Genomic DNA, 19,642 nt, shown 5'->3' on the forward strand with positions numbered 1-19,642 from the left:
AGGTCACACAGAACAGAACAGGTCACACAAAACAGAACAGGTCACACAAAACAGAACAGGTCACACAAAACAGAACAGGTCACACAGAACAGAACAGGTCACACGGAACAGAACAGGTCACACAAAACAGAACAGGTCACACAAAACAGAACAGGTCACACAGAACAGAACAGGTCACACAGAACAGAACAGGTCACACAAAACAGAAGAGGTCACACAGAACAGAAGAGGTCACACAGAACAGAACAGGTCACACAGAACAGAACAGGTCACACAAAACAGAACAGGTCACACAAAACAGAACAGGTCACACAAAACAGAAGAGGTCACACAGAACAGAACAGGTCACACAGAACAGAACAGGTCACACAAAACAGAACAGGTCACACAAAACAGAACAGGTCACACAGAACAGAACAGGTCACACAGAACAGAACAGGTCACACAAAACAGAACAGGTCACACAAAACAGAACAGGTCACACAGAACAGAACAGGTCACACAGAACAGAACAGGTCACACAGAACAGAACAGGTCACACAGAACAGAACAGGTCACACAGAACAGAACAGGTCACACAGAACAGAACAGGTCACACAAAACAGAACAGGTCACACAGAACAGAACAGGTCACACAGAACAGAACAGGTCACACAGAACAGAACAGGTCACACAGAACAGAACAGGTCACACAGAACAGAACAGGTCACACAGAACAGGTCACACAGAACAGGTCACACAGAACAGGTCACACAAAACAGAACAGGTCACACAGAACAGAACAGGTCACACAGAACAGAACAGGTCACACAGAACAGAACAGGTCACACAGAACAGAACAGGTCACACAAAACAGAACAGGTCACACAAAACAGAACAGGTCACACAGAACAGAACAGGTCACACAGAACAGAACAGGTCACACAGAACAGAACAGGTCACACAAAACAGAACAGGTCACATAAAACAGAACAGGTCACACAGAACAGAACAGGTCACACAAAACAGAACAGGTCACACAAAACAGAACAGGTCACACAGAACAGAACAGGTCACACAGAACAGAACAGGTCACACAAAACAGAACAGGTCACACAGAACAGAACAGGTCACACAGAACAGAACAGGTCACACAAAACAGAACAGGTCACACAGAACAGAACAGGTCACACAGAACAGGTCACACAGAACAGAAGAGGTCACACAGAACAGGTCACACAGAACAGAAGAGGTCACACAGAACAGGTCACACAGAACAGAAGAGGTCACACAGAACAGAAAAGGTCACACAGAACAGAAAAGGTCACACAGAACAGAAGAGGTCACAGAACAGAAGAGGTCACAGAACAGAAAAGGTCACAGAACAGAAAAGGTCACAGAACAGCATAGGTCACAGAACAGATATAGAACAGATGCGGTCATATAGAAGAGATGATGTCATATAGTACAGATATGGAAGTGATGAGGTCATATAGAACAGATGAGGTCATATAGAACAGATGAGGTCATTTAGAACAGATGAGGTCATATAGGACAAGTCCATAAAGCCAAATGAAAAATTAAGCCACATTCTTGGGATCAACATCAACAATCACAACACTGTCTGTATCCCCATGGGGACCATCTCAGAAATATTCTCTCTGTCTCTGTCTTCAGTACCAGTTTTTGCAGTACTGGGACTATGAGAATGAAACTAGACACGTAAACCGATTTGGTATCCAGATAAATCCTGAAATAGAATCATAACACAATGTGGTGAAGGGAGCCAGGGAGGCCTGAGCAGGGCGTGGTGTAGGGAGCCAGGGAGGCCTGAGCGGGGCGTGGTGGAGGGAGCCAGGGAGGCCTCAGTGGGGCGTGGTGGAGGGAGCCAGGGAGGCCTGAGCGGGGCGTGGTGGAGGGAGCCAGGGAGGCCTCTGTGGGGCGTGGTGAGGGGGGCCAGGGAGGCCTGAGCAGGGCGTGGTGGAGGGAGCCAGGGAGGCCTGAGCGGGGCGTGGTGGAGGGAGCCAGGGAGGCCTGAGCGGGGCGTGGTGAGGGGGGCCAGGGAGGCCTGAGCGGGGCGTGGTGGAGGGAGCCAGGGAGGCCTGAGCGGGGCGTGGTGGAGGGAGCCAGGGAGGCCTGAGCGGGGCGTGGTGGAGGGAGCCAGGGAGGCCTCACTGGATTTGTTTCAATGGGCCCTGCCAGTACCTGATGAGTCTGAGACCTGATACCTGACATCGTGTGGCATTTGGAGAGAGAGGAGAGATGGGCGCCAGCACGGAACCTAAAACCAGCACTCTTGGGTGACGGCAGTCACGGCACGCAGGGGCTTGGATTTCAGAGTTCTGTGTGACTGGGACTACACAAACACATTACTGCCAGTGTGTGTGACAGTGTGAGAGTAACCTGGGGTGACTGGGACTACACAAACACATTACTGCCAGTGTGTGTGTGACAGTGTGAGAGTAACCTGGGGTGACTGGGACTACACAAACACATTACTGCCAGTGTGTGTGACAGTGTGAGAGTAACCTGGGGTGACTGGGACTACACAAACACATTACTGCCAGTGTGTGTGACAGTGTGAGAGTAACCTGGGGTGACTGGGACTACACAAACACATTACTGCCAGTGTGTGTGACCGTGTGAGAGTAACCTGGGGTGACTGGGACTACACAAACACATTACTGCCAGTGTGTGTGACAGTGTGAGAGTAACCTGGGGTGACTGGGACTACATAAACACATTACTGCCAGTGTGTGTGACAGTGTGAGAGTAACCTGGGGTGACTGGGACTACACAAACACATTACTGCCAGTGTGTGTGACAGTGTGAGAGTAACCTGGGGTGACTGGGACTACACAAACACATTACTGCCAGTGTGTGTGACAGTGTGAGAGTAACCTGGGGTGACTGGGACTACACAAACACATTACTGGCAGTGTGTGTGACAGTGTGAGAGTAACCTGGGGTGACTGGGACTACACAAACACATTACTGCCAGTGTGTGTGACAGTGTGAGTGTAACCTGGGGTGACTGGGACTACACAAAAACATTACTGCCAGTGTGTGTGACAGTGTGAGAGTAACCTGGGGTGACTGGGACTACACAAACACATTACTGCCAGTGTGTGTGACAGTGTGAGAGTAACCTGGGGTGACTGGGACTACACAAACACATTAGGGAAAGGAGTTGGACAGTCTGACACGCACACAAACACACAGCCTCAGATTAAGCCTTACCAAACACTTCACCCCTCCATCCTACACCCCAAAACATGTCACACGCTTATCAGGTAAGAATAGACCGGGGCAGAATCAGGATGTCTGATTTGTTCTCTAAACACTCTTGATCTCCATTGAAAACACTCAGGTCTGTCTCTCTGACTGCTATGTTTTCACTCCTCTCTCCGTTGTGTAGCTTCAGACTGGTGTTTCCTGCTTGGCTATATGAGTGGCTGACTATCAGAGCTCCCTCAGACCAACACCTACATATCAGTTGACCTGGACCCTCCCACCTTTGTAAGGAAATCAATCTACTCTCATGAATTGTGCATGGGGCTGCCTTTAAAAGAATGCTGTCACACCTGGAAGGAGAACAGGAGGGAAGTGAGCTGGTAAATCTGATGACACTATCAGAGCTCCCCTGCCAAGCAGATGGTGTGGCCCTGCAGGGGAAGTTAGAGGGCCTCTCTGGGCTCATCTGAGGACAAACTGTGTCTTAAAATGGCACCCTATTCCCTATGTACACAGCAAAATCAACACAGGGTTAAATGTACACTGTTACAGGGTATATTAAGGTCCACACTGTGTTAAGCTTTTACTGCAGTGGGCTAAATCAGGGTCACACAGAGTGATTCTTAGTAGTCTTACACAAATCTACTTTGAAACAAAATGAAACACCTCACACACATGGTTATGGGCTTACAAAAAAGATGACACCATTGTCATATATATAGAGTTAAAATGTATCACATTTTTGAGTTTGCATCCCGGTATTACACTTTATATACATCACAGAAGACTGAAATATAAATATAACAACCTTTGACATAGAAACTATTGTTTATTTAACTAGGCAAGTCAGTTAAGAAAAAATTCTTATTTACATTGACAGCCTAGGAACAGTGGGTTAACTACCTTGTTCAGGGGCAGAAAGACAGATTTTTACCTTGTCAACTTAGGGATTAGATATAGCAACCTTTCGGTTACTGGCCTAACACTAACCACTAGGCAACTTGCCACCCCACTATTGTATAAGAGCATCAGAAATAACTTACTCATATGAAGAAAGATATGTAACAGCTCTCGTTGGTGGTATGAGGAGTGGACCAAGGCACAGCGTGGTAAGTGTTCATGATTCTTTTATTTCAAAAACACTCAAACAAAATAACAAACATGAAAACGAAAGCGCACAGTTCTGTCAGGTAGAAACACTAAACAGAAAACAAGATCCCACAACCTAATGGTGGGAAAAAGGGCTGCCTAAGTATGATCCCCAATCAGAGACAACGATAGACAGCTGCCTCTGATTGGGAACCACACTCGGCCAAAAACAAAGAAACAGAAAACATAGACTGCCCACCCAAATCACACCCTGACTTGACCAAATAGAGAAATAAAAAGGCTCTCTAAGGTCAGGGCGTGACAAGATACTGTACCCTGGGTACTATACTGTAAGAGCCTTAGTCTGACTTTGTTCTGTAAACAGAGGGACAATCATATCCATTGGGTATTTTTTCTCAGTATGCTGTAACCATCAGGGATGGTCTGCCCGCTAGCAACAGCCCAGCTATATTGTGAAATTACCTTGATTAGATAAGTGGGTGATGGTATTTGGTGACCACAGTCCTCTGGTATGGTTATGTTTTAACTGCTGGTCTACTGCAGAGGGTTTTGTGAGAACTTATTATTAAGAGACATACAAAGAATGTTGTAAATCTTGTCTCTTTGGTTTCCATTGTCTATCAGGTCGGTTACAAACACAATATCCATATTTCCCATGTCTCTTCATGATGCTAAACACAAGAGAGACATCTGTGTTATGTGAGACACTATGGCACGTGTGTGTCTGTGTGACTTCATGGCAGTTCATGTGTGGTTGCATCTTAGTGTTTTTGCCTCCATGTGATGTTGGTGTCTTTTGGAGGGCCTGGAGGAAAAAGCCTTGGAGGCTAAAAGTTTGTGGTTCTATTATATTACACAGCGGGACATAACGGGATGCTCGGCTCTACATCAGATCAGGGGAAGTAGAGCAGAGCAGACAGACAGCAGACAGACAGCAGAGAGACATCAGTGTATGTTTTTGTGACAGTTTCAACACATACATTAAACAATAGAAAAAGTATTATTGATTTATTTTAAATACATTTCACATACATGGCACTTTCCATACAAATCAAATCAAACTTTATTTGTCACATGCGCCGAATATAACAGGTGTAAACCTTAACGTGAAATTTACATACAAGCCCTTAACCAACAATGCAGTTCAAGAAAGAGTTAATAAAATATCAATAGCGAGGCTATATACAGGGGGTACTGGTACTGAGTCAATGTGCGGGGGTACAGGTTAGTCGAGGTAATTTGTACATGTAGGTAGGGGTAAAGTGACTATGCATAGATAATAAACAGTGAGTAGCAGCAGTGTAAAAACAAAGGGGGGGGTCAATGTAAATAGTCCAGGTGGCCATTTGATTAATTGTTCAGCAGTCTTATGGCTTGAGGGTTGAAGCTGTTAAGGAGCCTTTTGGACAAATAGACTTGACGCTCTGGTACCACTTGCCGTGCGGTAGCAGAGGGGACAGTCTATGACTTGGGTGACTGGAGACGTTGCCAATTCTTTGGGGCTGTCCTCTGACACTGCCTAGTAATATCATGCAGTCTTACATGACAGAAATATATTCCAATAAACACACCACACACTGTATGGTGTTTGTTTATACTGTATGGTCCAGAGTCAGCGCTCCAGCTTCATATACGTCACCATTTTTCCAGTCTTACCAGAGAGACTTGGTAGTATTATGACTTGAGATGTTAGACTAAAGTGGTACATTTAATTTTATTCTATAACCACCTTAAAGATGTCCTTACTTCCATGTATTGTGTGTTTGGTGCAGGCCTTAGGAGACCTCTCACTAACCCCACAGTTAAATCTTTCAGTGCCCCTTTAATATGACAGAAATGGTTTGTGTAATTAGGTGGTGGCCCGGGGAAGATAGGATAATCAACTCCAGGTCTTGGCACCTGCCTGGTCTCTTTGGTGTGCAAATCATTATCCTCCTACTTCCTTCCTTCCTCCTCAGGAAGAGGACATCACTCACACCCAAACTTTTCCCCATTCATTTGTAGTCAGTCAGCCAGACACTGAGATAGATCTGCCAGTTAGAGATGGTTTAAGGGAGGTTTAAGGGAGAAGAAGACAGAGAGAGGCACATCAACAGACACCTTTTCTTTTGATAAATTAATACATCTGGATAGGGCTGTTACGGTGAACATATTACTGCCACACCAGCGGTCATGATCCCAGTCAAATTCCACATGACTCTTTAGTCATGGTATCTATGCTTCTCCAAGCTCTGATGCTGATGATGGTCATTAGTAGCCTACCAAATATTCTAACTGCCTGGTGATCAGCTCTCTATTGTCCCTCTAATCACTCTGACATCAATGCAAATGTAATCAAAAATGAATTTAAACACTTCATGAGAGGCCATGAGCTCATGTTGCACAACATTTCTGTAGGCTATGCAATTGTGTGAGAAAACAACAGAGTTTTGATGGCCTCTATTAAAAAGAGGAGGATCCCATCAGGTTTCTATAGGCTAGGCCTACTATATTTATTTCTCAACTGTCTTAATATTACGTTTTCTTCAATCGCTAGGACCCATTTCTCAATACTTAGGTCACTTTTTCAAAACTCTTCACACAGTTCTCCTAAGCAACTTTCAGCTTGGCCCAGCAGTTAATTTCACATTCAAAATGCACTAAAACTACCAAAACACTTCATACATGTCTCAAATCAACTCATTCTTCCATAACACTAGCAAAGGTTGTCATACAACAAGCACACTTTGTCACTCAAAAAACAATGACTTAAAAAACCATTACACAATGTTTTCTTTCGTAAAATGTATTTACAAAAACAAGAATGACACCTCTCTACTGTTTAGAATTTACTGCAGTATATGTTACAGGAATGAATCAGACATGATGCAATATGCTTTATATTGTTTTATGACATTTTTTGGCATTGAGTGATTCCAAAATACAAGAATTTGTATATACACCATCTACCGATACAGATACAGTAGCAATGCTAGTCAACCCTGTCTACTGCATTTGGCCACAGGTTCTCATCCACATCATATCTTGTGTCATCTTGTGCAATACACCAGGAAAGAATCTTTTGGCATGCGTGGTTCCTCCCTGGCAATCTTCTTCCTCTGTCAGCCACTTCTCTATCTCTGGCTGGGTCCACTTCTCTCTCTCTGGCTGGGTCCACTTCTCTATCTCTGGCTGGGTCCACTTCTCTCTCTCTGGCTGGGTCCACTTCTCTCTCTCTCTGGCTGGGTCCACTTCTCTATCTCTGGCTGGGTCCACTTCTCTATCTCTGGCTGGGTCCACTTCTCTATCTCTGGCTGGGTCCACTTCTCTATCTCTGGCTGGGTCCACTTCTCTCTCTCTGGCTGGGTCCACTTCTCTATCTCTGGCTGGGTCCACTTCTCTATCTCTGGCTGGGTCCACTTCTCTATCTCTGGCTGGGTCCACTTCTCTATCTCTGGCTGGGTCCACTTCTCTATCTCTGGCTGGGTCCACTTCTCTATTTCTGGCTGGGTCCATGTTTACATTACAGTACAGCATTATTCCTAAGATGTCCCCTTCTGTATAGATGGTAATGAAATTGAAAGACTGACACCTGGGTAGGTGTTCAGCTACAATGGGAATCAGCTGTGGTTGGTCTAATTGTTTTGATAGTATTTCATTTTTAGATTTGGAATATATTTCAATACGGTATTACTGTAGAAATGTAGCAAATTGCTGTCTTATTCATTTTGTGTTTTGTTAGATTTTGAACTCAAATTTAAATGTTTTGACAAGAATATGTAAACATGTTTGGTGGTGGTTGTGTCTGAGTGAGAAACGAATTCATGAAATTTGAAAGATGTAGTCATTGAATGCATTTTATGCCAAAGCAATGAAACATTTTCCAAAGTTTAGCCCACATAGACTGTTGTTGTGCTCACTGTGACCTAAGTATTGAGAAATGGGTCCTAGCGAATGTAAAAGAAAAACTGTAAGCACATTGCTTCTCTTTACAACAGGAGTATAACCTGCCTGACTGGCATGAAAAAGAACCATGGGAAAAATATCCTCCATTCGCAATTTAAGTGCATAGATGAAATGGATTTATTTCCCATGCCCCTGTTCCGAGATAGGTGCATGATAATGGTCCATTCTGAATCCAAACTAATATCACATATGTATTATTTAGTATATGTAAAGACAACATTAAATTAAGAATAGTCTGGTGGGTGACAATATTAGCATATCACTTGAGAAAGATGTATTATCACTTGTGAATGATACCCAGCGTGTGTAGTAAGGCAAGAAACAGCGCATGCCTTTTTTGAGCGATTTATTTATATTTTTTCAAATCATAGTTACACACCTTATGTAGTCTAGCCCATGGGCCTATACAGTGCATTCGTAAAGTATTCAGACGCCTTGACTTATTATTTTACGTGGAGTGGAACAGGGGAACTCAAGAGCAGACTCAAACGAGGAGACTGGGATGAAGTAACCAAGGTATTTATTGAACCCCAGGGGGGAGATGGAGTGCGGGTCAGGGGAAGCTCGGGCGGGTTGCTGGAAACCAGGTGCGGAGGCTGAGGCTGGGGCGGGAGGGGTTTCGACAGGGTAAGCAGGTCCGGAGGGGAATCCAAGGGAGTAGTAGAGTGGGGAATCCAGGACAGAGTAGCAGGATGACGAGACGTGGAACAGGAGACAGGGACCAGAGTCAGAGCGGGCAGAGATTACGATCTGGCAGCGTGGAAGTGGCAGGGCTGAGTATTTGTAGAGGTCTTGATTATCGAACAGATTGCAGCTGTTGGAGATCTGCTCTGACTCCAGCACACCTGTCTCCGCCCACACAATCTCACACACACACAGATAGAGAGAGAGAGGGAGAGGGAGAGGGAGAGGGAGAGGGAGAGGGAGAGGGAGAGGGAGAGGGAGAGGGAGAGAGTACTGGGGGAGTGGTGGCAGGTCAAGGAGACACAGGATGAGCAGAAGAGGGCGTTGCAGGAGCAGATGTGACAGTGGCGCCCGACCAGGCTTATCTAGGTGTGAGAAATAGAAATCCCGTAAGAGGGAGGGGTCCAGAATGTGACTGCGGTGCATCCAGCACCGCTCCTCAGGCCCGTATCCTTCCCAGTCCACCAGGTACTGCCAGCCTCGACCCCGACGGTGCACGTCCAGAAGCCGCTTGACGGTATAGGCAAGATGGTCATTGATGAGCCGAGGGGGTGTAGGAGCTGCTGCAGGAGGAGACAGGGGACTGGAGCAGACAGGTTTAAAGAAACAATCTTTGTCCAGTTGGAGGTGAGTAATTGCTGTGTGTGATGTCCATAAGCTCTTTTCGGTCATAAGAGACGGTAGCAGCAACATTATGTACAAAATTAGTTATAAACAATGCGAAAAAAAAAACAAGATAGCACAGTTGGTTAGGAGCCTGTAAAACGGCAGCCATCCCCTCCGGCACCATTATTATGTAGTGGCTTATTATCAGTGTCTTTTAGGCTATGCGTGGAAGCTATGAGATGCAAAACGTGTTCAAGTTAATTAACGATCAATTATCTTGAGGCAAAATGTCATGACCGCCACAGCCTTAATCCTACCAGCCCTAGTCCTACTTCTACCAGCCCCAGCCCTATCAGCCACAGCCCTAGTCCTACCAGCCACAGCCCTAGTCCTACCAGCCACAACCACATCCGTAGTCCTACCAGCCCTACTCCTACCTACCCCAGCCCTAGTCCTACCAGCCCCAGCCCTACCAGCCCCAGCACTACTCCTACCAGCCACAGCCCTATCAACCACAGCCCCAGCCCTACTACTACCAGCCCCAGCCCTACTCCTACCTACCCCAGCCCTAGTTCTACCAGCCACAGCCCTAGTCCTACCAGCCCTACTCCTACCTACCCCAGCCCTAGTCCTACCAGCCTCAGCCCTACTACTAACTACCCCAGCCCTAGTCCTACCAGCCCTACTCCTACCTACCCCAGCCCTAGTCCTACCAGCCCCAGCCCTACTCCTAACTACCCCAGCCCTAGTCCTACCAGCCCCAGCCCTACTCCTACCTACCCCAGCCCTAGTTCTACCAGCCATACTCCTACCTACCCCAGCCCTAGTCCTACCAGCCACAGCTCTAGTCCTACCATCCCCAGCCCTATTCCTACCATCCCCAGCCCTATTCCTACCTACCCCAGCACTAGTTCTACCAGCCCTACTCCTACCTACCCCAGCCCTATTCCTACCATCCCCAGCCCTAGTCCTACAAGCCCCAGCCCTATTCCTACCATCCCCAGCCCTATTCCTACCATCCCCAGCCCTAGTCCTACCAGCCCCAGCCCTAGTCCTACCAGCCCCAGCCCTATTACTACCATCCCCAGCCCTATTCCTACCAGCCACAGCCCTATTCCTACCAGCCCCAGCCCTAGTCCTACCATCCCCAGCCCTACTCCTACCTACCCCAGCCCTACTCCTACCTACCCCAGCCCTAGTCCTACCAGCCCCAGCCCTATTCCTACCATCCCCAGCCCTATTCCTACCAGCCCCAGCCCTATTCCTACCAGCCCAAGCCCTAGTCCTACCAGCCCCAGCCCTACTCCTACCTACCCCAGCCCTAGTCCTACCATCCCCAGCCCTAATCCTACCTACCCCAGCCCTAGTCCTACCAGCCCCAGCCCTACTCCTACCAGCCCCAGCCCTATTCCTACCAGCCCCAGCCCTAGTTCTACCAGCCCTACTCCTACCTACCCCAGCCCTACTCCTACCTACCCCAGCCCTAGTCCTACCATCCCCAGCCCTACTCCTACCATCCCCAGCCCTATTCCTACCAGCCCCAGCCCTAGTTCTACCAGCCCTACTCCTACCTACCCCATCCCTAGTCCTACCAGCCCCAGCCTTAGTCCTACCTAACCCAGCCCTATTCCTACCAGCCCCAGCCCTAGTCCTACCAACCCCAGCCCTATTCCTACCAGCCCCAGCCCCAGTCCTACCATCCCCAGCCCTAGTCCTACCAGCCCCAGCCCTAGTCCTACCAGCCATAGTCCTACCATCCCCAGCCCTAGTTCTACCAGCCCTACTCCTACCTACCCCAGCCCTAGTCCTACCAGCCCCAGCCCTATTCCTACCAGCCCCAGCCCTAGTCCTACCAGCCCCAGCCCTAGTCCTACCAGCCCCAGCCCTATTCCTACCAGCCCTACTCCTACCTACCCCAGCCCTAGTCCTACCAGCCCCAGCCCTACTCCTACCTATCCCAGCCCTAGTCCTACCATCCCCAGCCCTAGTCCTACCAGCCCCAGCCCTAGTCTTACCAGCCCCAGCCCTATTCCTACCATCCCCAGCCCTAGTCCTACCATCCCCAGCCCTACTCCTACCTACCCCAGCCCTATTCCTACCTACCCCAGCCCTAGTCCTACCATCCCCAGCCCTAGTCCTACCAGCCCCAGCCCTACTCCTACCTATCCCAGCCCTAGTCCTACCATCCCCAGCCCTAGTCCTACCAGCCCCAGCCCTAGTCCTACCAGCCCCAGCCCTATTCCTAACAGCCCTACTCCTACCTACCCCAGCCCTAGTCCTACCATCCCCAGCCCTACTCCTACCTATCCCAGCCCTAGTCCTACCATCCCCAGCCCTAGTCCTACCAGCCCCAGCCCTAGTCTTACCAGCCCCAGCCCTATTCCTACCAGCCCCAGCCCTAGTCCTACCATCCCCAGCCCTACTCCTACCTACCCCAGCCCTATTCCTACCTACCCCAGCCCTAGTCCTACCAGCCCCAGCCCTAGTCCTACCAGCCCCAGCCCTATTCCTACCAGCCCCAGCCCTAGTCCTACCAGCCCCAGCCCTATTCCTACCAGCCCCAGCCCCAGTCCTACCATCCCCAGCCCTAGTCCTACCATCCCCAGCCCTAGTCTTACCAGCCCCAATCCTAGTCCTACCTACCCCAGCCCTATTCCTACCTACCCCAGCCCTAGTCCTACCAGCCCCAGCCCTAGTCCTACCATCCCCAGCCCTACTCCTACCTACCCCAGCCCTATTCCTACCTACCCCAGCCCTAGTCCTACCAGCCCCAGCCCTAGTCCTACCATCCCCAGCCCTATTCCTACCAGCCCCAGCCCTAGTCCTACCAGCCCCAGCCCTATTCCTACCAGCCCCAGCCCCAGTCCTACCATCCCCAGCCCTAGTCCTACCATCCCCAGCCCTAGTCTTACCAGCCCCAATCCTAGTCCTACCTACCCCAGCCCTAGTCCTACCAGCCCCAGCCCTAGTCCTACCAGCCCCAGCCCTAGTCCTACCATCTCCAGCCCTATTCCTACCAGTCACAACCCCACATCTGGAATGGTGCTTATTCAGCGGTTTCATTCCAGATGCCACTACTGTGTGCACACACACATTTTGTTTTTCTATCCTCGTGGGATTGATTTCCATTCAAAATCCTATTTCCCTAACCTTAACCCTTACCCTAACCCTAAGTCTAACCCTAATTGTAACACTAATCCTAAACTTTGTCCACATGGGGATGTTGGATATTTTCCCTTGTGGACACACACACACACACCACCTTCTTGCATTCTTCTTCGCCCTCCCATAACACTAATCATCCTAAATGATCTCCAGCTCACTGATCAATCCCTGAAGCATAACCTTCCATTCTTAAGTGAGGCATGGTGCATAATACATTCATCAGTTTCCCTCACCCTCCCCCACTCCCTCCCTCACCCTCGCTCCTCACTGAAATGGCATTAAAACACTTAGAGCTGGATTAGTCTGAAGATGGGCGAGGTAAGGGAGCAAAGGTGAAAGGGGAAGAAGATGAATGAGAGGGGAGGTAGGGAGGCAGGGTGGCTTACGCTGGATCTAGTGCAGGGGTGTGTGTAGGCAGGCACATGTGGACCAGGGTCAGAGTCAGGGTCAGGGTGGACTGACTGTGTCCCCCTAGCCTAGTTCTCTGCCTGGCAGTGACCAGGCTGCCAGAGAGGAGTGGGACGTGGAACACGAGGATATGAATGCAGAGCTTTGTCCAGCACACGGTCATCACATTCCACTGGAGCCACTGTGTGTGTGGACGCAGCAGAGCGGAGGAGAGGAGAGGGCTGGAGTGTACTTGCCAGGCTGGGCGTACTTGCCAGGCTGGGCGTACTTGCCAGGCTGGGCGTACTTGCCAGGCTGGGCACAGAGCCACAACGGAGCACCAGGTATCCAGCCATGGTCTCTCCGGTCATCTGTCCCCAAAACACATACTGTAGCAACATCACAGGCCTCTCTCTGACATAGTCTGTTTTGGAAACAACTCTTTGTTATGAGGGAATAGTTCTCAAAAGAGAAGTGAATTTGGCGCTGTGGAAAAGTGAATTCAGCACTATGGTAAAGTTTTGTGAATAAGGGCCCATTCGGATCAGCTGTCTTGGAGTCAAAGGCTCTACTGCATTATTGTTGATATTTACAGAGTGCCATGCTGAGAAACATGAACCCTGCTTGCTTCTTTGGGTATGAAGCGCTCACAATTAATGTGATTTAGAATAGGACAGCGCACCCATAGGTCAGTATGTGGCAGTACACCGCAGTGCTGTTGAATGATGTGTGGTGTGGTGGGTTACAGTGTGGAGTAATATAGTTGTTAATGTTTTAATCCCAGCCTGGGTCTGGGCCAGCTATGGAAGAAATTAGTCATTGCTTAGCAGAGCGCTAAAGAGACAGAGGATTGGCTCTGGCTCTCTCTGCCAGGCTTCTGATGTAGCTACATATATCTGAAGAGTGGTATTCAGAACGAAGGAGTGATACAGTGGTCAACTTCAGTATGTTTTATCTCTTGGATGGCTGTGTGAAAACATGCTTTCCCCATATCAAACTATTTAGTCGTTTTACAGACACCTCCACATTTTGCCCACACTCTCTTCTTGTATGATGTTTTGTGGAAATACAATACAATAATATTTAATATCTCCCTTCAATATTAAACACACTTTTGTATGAGTTGACATAATGGCTGTGGTCATTTCTGGACAAACAAGCAGTTTTATGATTCCCTGTGCTTGACTCAGTAGGATCAAACCATGCATGGGGGTGGTCGCGGAACACAGACATTTTACCCCAAATTTATGAAAACTGCTTTGTGACGGCACATCATGAAGGAACGAGGCGGGGCAAGTGAAAGTCTGAGTCCCAAATGGCACCCTATTCCCTTTATAGTGCACATATACAGTACCAGTCAAAAGTTCGGACACACCTAATCATTCAAGGGTTTTTCTTAATTTTTTATATGTTCTACATTGTAGAATAATAGTGAAGACATCAGAACTATGAAAGAACACACATGTAATCATGTAGTAAGCAAAACAGTGTTAAACAAATCAAAATATATTTTATAGTTGAGATTCTTCAAAGTAGCCACCCTTTGCCTTGATGACAGCTTTGCACACTCTTGGCATTCTCTCAACCAGCTTCATCAGATAGTCACCTGGAATGCATTTCAATTAATAGGTGTGCCTTGTTAATTTGTGGAATTTCTTTCTTTCATAATGTGATTGAGCCAATCAGTTGTGTTATGACAAGGTAGGGGTGGTATTCAAAAGATAGCCCTATTTGATAAAAGACCAAGTCCATATTATGACAAGAACAGCTCAAATAAGCAAAGAGAAACAACAGTCCATCATTACTTTAAGACATGAAGATCAGTCAATGCGGAAAATGTCAAGAACTTTGCAGTCACAAAAACCATCAAGCGCTATGATGAAACTGGCTCTTATGAGGAACGCCACAGGAAAGGAAGACCCAGAGTTACCTCTGCTGCAGAGGAAAAGTTCATCAGAGTTAACTGCACCTCAGATTGCAGCCCAAATACATACTTCACAGAGTTAAAGTAACACACATCTCAACATCAACTGTTCAGAGGAAACTGTGTGAATCAGGGCTTCATGGTCGAATTGCTGCAAAGAAACTACTACTAAAGGATACCAATAAGAAGAGGAAACTTGCTTGGGCCCAGAGACACGAGCAATGGACATTAGACCGATGGAAATCTGTCCTTTGGTCTGATGAGTCCAAATTTGAGATTTTTGACTTTTTGAGACACTAAGTAGGTGAAGGGATGATCTCCGCATGTGTGGTTCCCACTGTGAAGCATGGAGGAGGAGGTGTGATGGTGTGGGGGTGCTTTGCTGGGGAAACTGTCAGTGATTGGTTACATTTAACAAGCATGGCTACCACAATATTCTGCAGCGATATGCCATCCCAACTGGTTTGTGCTTAGTGGGACTATCATTTGTTTTTCAACAGGACAATGTCCCAAAAACACACCTATTGGCTGTGTAAGGGCTATATGACCAAGAATGAAAGTGATGGAGTGCTGCATCAGATGATCTGGCCTCCACAATCATCCAACCTCAACCCAATTAAGAGGGACAAAGGGTGGCTACTTTAAAGAATCTAAAATACAAAATATATTTTGATTTGTTCAGTACTTTTTTGGTTACTACATGATTTCATATGTGTTATTTCATAGTGTTGATGTTTTCACTATTACTGTACAATGTAGAAAATAGTACAAATGAAGACAAACATTTGAATGAGTAGGTGTGTTCATACTGTTGACTGGTTCTGTAGATTTACAGTATTTGACATATAGTGTGTGCCCAATGGGCCCTGGTCAAAAGTAGTACACCAAAGAGGGAATAGGGTGCATTTGGCATAAGGACAATGAGTCAGGGTTCTAGAATACCCTGATCTGATGTTTGTATTGTGACTCATAATCATGGAAGTCATTGTCAGTCAGAAGAATATCTTCCGACTTCGTCATGAGGAAACACTATTATTTTTTTCTCTGTCTCTGTCTAGCTCTCTCTCTCTCTCTGCCCCTCTCTCTCTCTCTGTCTCTCTCTGTCTCTTTCTCTCTCTCTCTTTCTCTGTCTCTCTGTCTCTCTCTCTCTCTCTGCCCCTCTCTCCCTCTCTGTCTCTCTCTCTCTCTGTCTCTCTCTCTCTCTCTTTCTCTCTCTGTCTCTCTGTCTGTCTCTGTCTCTGTCTCTGTCTCTCTCTCTCTCGCTCTGCTCCCCCATGTGTCAATTGCTTGTTAATTAAGTGTTCAATTTGCTAATTTCCCTCTATCCACTTTAAAGCCAGAGAGAGTCAGCCCATGTCCATCCATACATTGAGGTGTCTATCAGAAGTTGGGCTGAACTGGGGCTGGGGCTGTATGGCTGCTGCTGTCGTGGCTGGACTGGTGCTGTATGGCTGCTGCTACTGGGGCTGGACTGGGGCTGTCAGGGGTGGACTGGGGCTGTCGGGGCTGGACTAGGGCTGTATGGCTGCTGCTGTCGGGGCGGGACTGGGGCTGTATGGCTGCTGCTACTGGGGCTGGACCGGGGCTGTATGGCTGCTGCTGTCGGGGTGGGACTGGGGCTGTATGGCTGCTGCTACTGGGGCTGGACCGGGGCTGTATGGCTGCTGCTACTGGGGCTGGACTGGGGCTGTATGGCTGCTGCTACTGGGGCTGGACCGGGGCTGTATGGCTGCTGCTACTGGGGCTGGACTGGGGCTGTATGGCTGTTGCTACTGGGGCTGGACTGGGGCTGTATGGCTGCTGCTACTGGGGCTGGACTGGGGCTGTATGGCTGTTGCTACTGGGGCTGGACTGGGGCTGTATGGCTGCTGCTACTGCTACTGGGGCTGGACCGGGGCTGTATGGCTGCTGCTACTGCTACTGGGGCTGGACTAGGGCTGTATGGCTGCTGCTACTGCTACTGGGGCTGGACTAGGGCTGTATGGCTGTTGCTGTCGGGGCGGGACTGGGGCTGTATGGCTGCTGCTACTGCTACTGGGGCTGGACTAGGGCTGTATGGCTGCTGCTGTCGGGGCGGGACTGGGGCTGTATGGCTGCTGCTACTGGGGCTGGACTGGGGCTGTATGGCTGTTGCTACTGGGGCTGGACCGGGGCTGTATGGCTGCTGTTACTGGGGCTGGACTGGGGCTGTATGGCTGCTGCTACTGGGGCTGGACTGGGGCTGTATGGCTGCTGCTACTGGGGCTGGACTGGGGCTGTATGGCTGCTGCTACTGGGGCTGGACTGGGGCTGTATGGCTGCTGCTACTGGGGCTGGACTGGGGCTGTATGGCTGCTGCTACTGCTACTGGGGCTGAGATTTGAGATCTCACATGTGGTGTAGTTTGAGGTTGTGTAGGAATAATATGTTTACCCTCATACTGAGTTGATAGACATAGCTTTTAGTACAATAGCTGCTGCTTTGTTTTGTGACCTTTCCAACGTTATGCAGAGAAGGACGGGCTTAAATTAACATTTTCAATTGTACTTTTCCTGTATCAGGATAGGCCCTATGGTGTGTAATAGTCTGTAAAAAAAAGCTATTCTGTGTGAAGCGTAACGAATTTTGGGACTTTGTCTCTCTGCATTCCTCTCACACAGATCACTCTGTATCCAAGCAGAAGGCCAACCCAATATCCAGTTTAAACATTCAGACGGAAAAAGAGGAATGCAGAAACATTCCTTTTTTGTTCGCCAACATTTTCCGACCCCTGCCTCCTCTCTCTCTGTCCCAAATGCCGATGTCTGGTTGGGGAGAGCTCCTTACAAGCTTTCAAATTGTTCTCCCCAACTCAGCCAAATTGTACTGAAGTAGAATAGGGCTATTCTTCTCTTTCATGAAGGAAGGCAAGAGCGGAAGTGAAAAGCAGCCATCTGCATAGCCTCACAACCCAACAGAAATACACAGAGTAGGATGGTCAGCCATTTTGCAAAAGTCAAGTTTTAATGACCTTCCCTCCTTTTTGTGGACGTAGGTTGAGCTGATCGGAAACTCCTTCAGGGCGTTGGTATGCCGAGAGGTGCAAGGATGTAAGGGCGATGGTATGTGGCAAAGAGGGGCACTCAGCCCCTTATTTAGGTATTGAACAGATACATGTACCCAAGTAAAGAGCAGTAATACCAACTTATTTTAGAGGAATTCCCAACAGCCAACACAGCACTTTACTTTTCACCCACCCTAAAGCCTTCCTCCCCACGATACTATTCCTGATCATAGTGATGGTGTGTGTGTGTACATCTCAGGTACCTGGGCCATGTCAGTAGTAGTGACATGCCTTTGTGTTTTAGTGGACCCTGGTGGCTTCGGAGCAGGCCCTCAAGGTGTGTGTGGACATGCCTTTGTGTGTAAGCTAGACCCAGGCAGGCTGTTTGCCCCTGGTGGCTTCGGAGCGGGCCCTCATAGTATGTGTGTTAGTTAGCCCCAGGCAGGTTGTTGGCCCCTGGTGGCCTTGTGGTAGCTAGGGCCTCATGGTGTGTGGACAGTCTAAAGGATGCAACAGCTGGGAATGCACCATGACACTGACTGACCTCACTAGGAGGAGGCAAGGTCACCACTTCATTAGGAGACAGTGATGCAGGGTGACCAACGGACACTGTGAACCCCAATGTTATGTTACTCAAAACTTTTCAGGAAACCCAATGCACTTAGGTTATCTGAGTACAGTTACTTAAAATGATTTCCAGGGATCTTCCGACATGGGAAATTTCGCAGAATTTTGCAATCCTACCTGCAAGTCAGATTATGCTGTTTTGTAAAGTGATGTGTAATTCCTATTGGAATCCAGCCAGGGTTAGGATAACCAACAGTTCATTTTAGGAACAAGCATTTCAGTAACGGGTGCAAAACAATTCTGCAGCGTTGAAGGTCCCCAAGAACACAGTGGCCTCCGTCAATCTTAAATGGAAGAAGTTTGTAAGCACCAAGACTCTTCCTAGAGCTGGCTGCCCGGCCGAACTGAGCAATCTGCGCAAAGGGCTTTGGTCAGGGAGGTGACCAAGAACCCGATGGTCAGTCTGATAGAGCTCTAGAGTTCCTCTGTGGAGATGGGAGAACCTTCCAGAAGGACAACCATCTCTGCAGCACTCCACCAATCAGGCCTTTGGTAAAGTGGCCAGACGGAAGCCACTCCTTGGTAAAAGGCACATGACATCCCACTTGGATTTAGCCAAAACGCACCTAAGACTCGCAGACCATGAGAAACAAGATTCTCTGGTCTGATGAAACCAAGATTGATCTCTTTGGCCTGAATGCCAAGCGTCACTTCTATAGGAAACCTGGCACCATTCCTACGGTGAAGCATGGTGTTGGCATCATCATGCTGTGGGGATTTTTTGGGAGACTAGTCAGGATCGAGGGAAAGATGAACGGAGCAAAGACCAGAGAGATTCTTGATGAAAACCTCCTCCCGAGCGTTTAGCACCTCAGACTGGGGCAAAGGTTCACCTTCCAACAGGACAACGACCCTAAGCACACAGCCAAGACAATGCAGGAGTGGTATCGGGACAAGTCTCTGAATGTCCTTGAGTGGCCCAGCCAGAGCCCGGACGTGAACCCGATCGAACATCTCTG

At 48.4% G+C, this 19,642-nt stretch overlaps 2 protein-coding genes across 2 annotated transcripts in view; both read left to right on the plus strand.

The window, feature by feature from the left end:
* The first annotated feature begins 8,809 nt into the window (after positions 1-8,809).
* Positions 8,810-11,175, plus strand: LOC139569868 (DNA-directed RNA polymerase II subunit RPB1-like). Its single transcript, XM_071391191.1, has 2 exons — positions 8,810-8,895; positions 9,864-11,175. Exons 1-2 carry the CDS (start codon positions 8,810-8,812, stop codon positions 11,173-11,175), a joined length of 1,398 nt encoding a protein of 465 aa, XP_071247292.1.
* A 2,090-nt stretch (positions 11,176-13,265) lies between these two features.
* The window catches only part of LOC139569869 (mucin-2-like), a 16,394-nt gene continuing 10,017 nt past the window's right edge, over positions 13,266-19,642 (plus strand). Inside the window, exons 1-3 of the mRNA XM_071391192.1 lie at positions 13,266-13,454; positions 18,048-18,114; positions 18,361-18,474. Coding sequence (XP_071247293.1) covers positions 13,266-13,454; positions 18,048-18,114; positions 18,361-18,474 — 370 coding nt within the window. The remainder of the gene's footprint in view (positions 13,455-18,047; positions 18,115-18,360; positions 18,475-19,642) is intronic.

The sequence above is a fragment of the Salvelinus alpinus genome, chromosome 3 (assembly GCF_045679555.1).
Source record: "Salvelinus alpinus chromosome 3, SLU_Salpinus.1, whole genome shotgun sequence".
Taxonomy (NCBI): domain Eukaryota; kingdom Metazoa; phylum Chordata; class Actinopteri; order Salmoniformes; family Salmonidae; genus Salvelinus; species Salvelinus alpinus.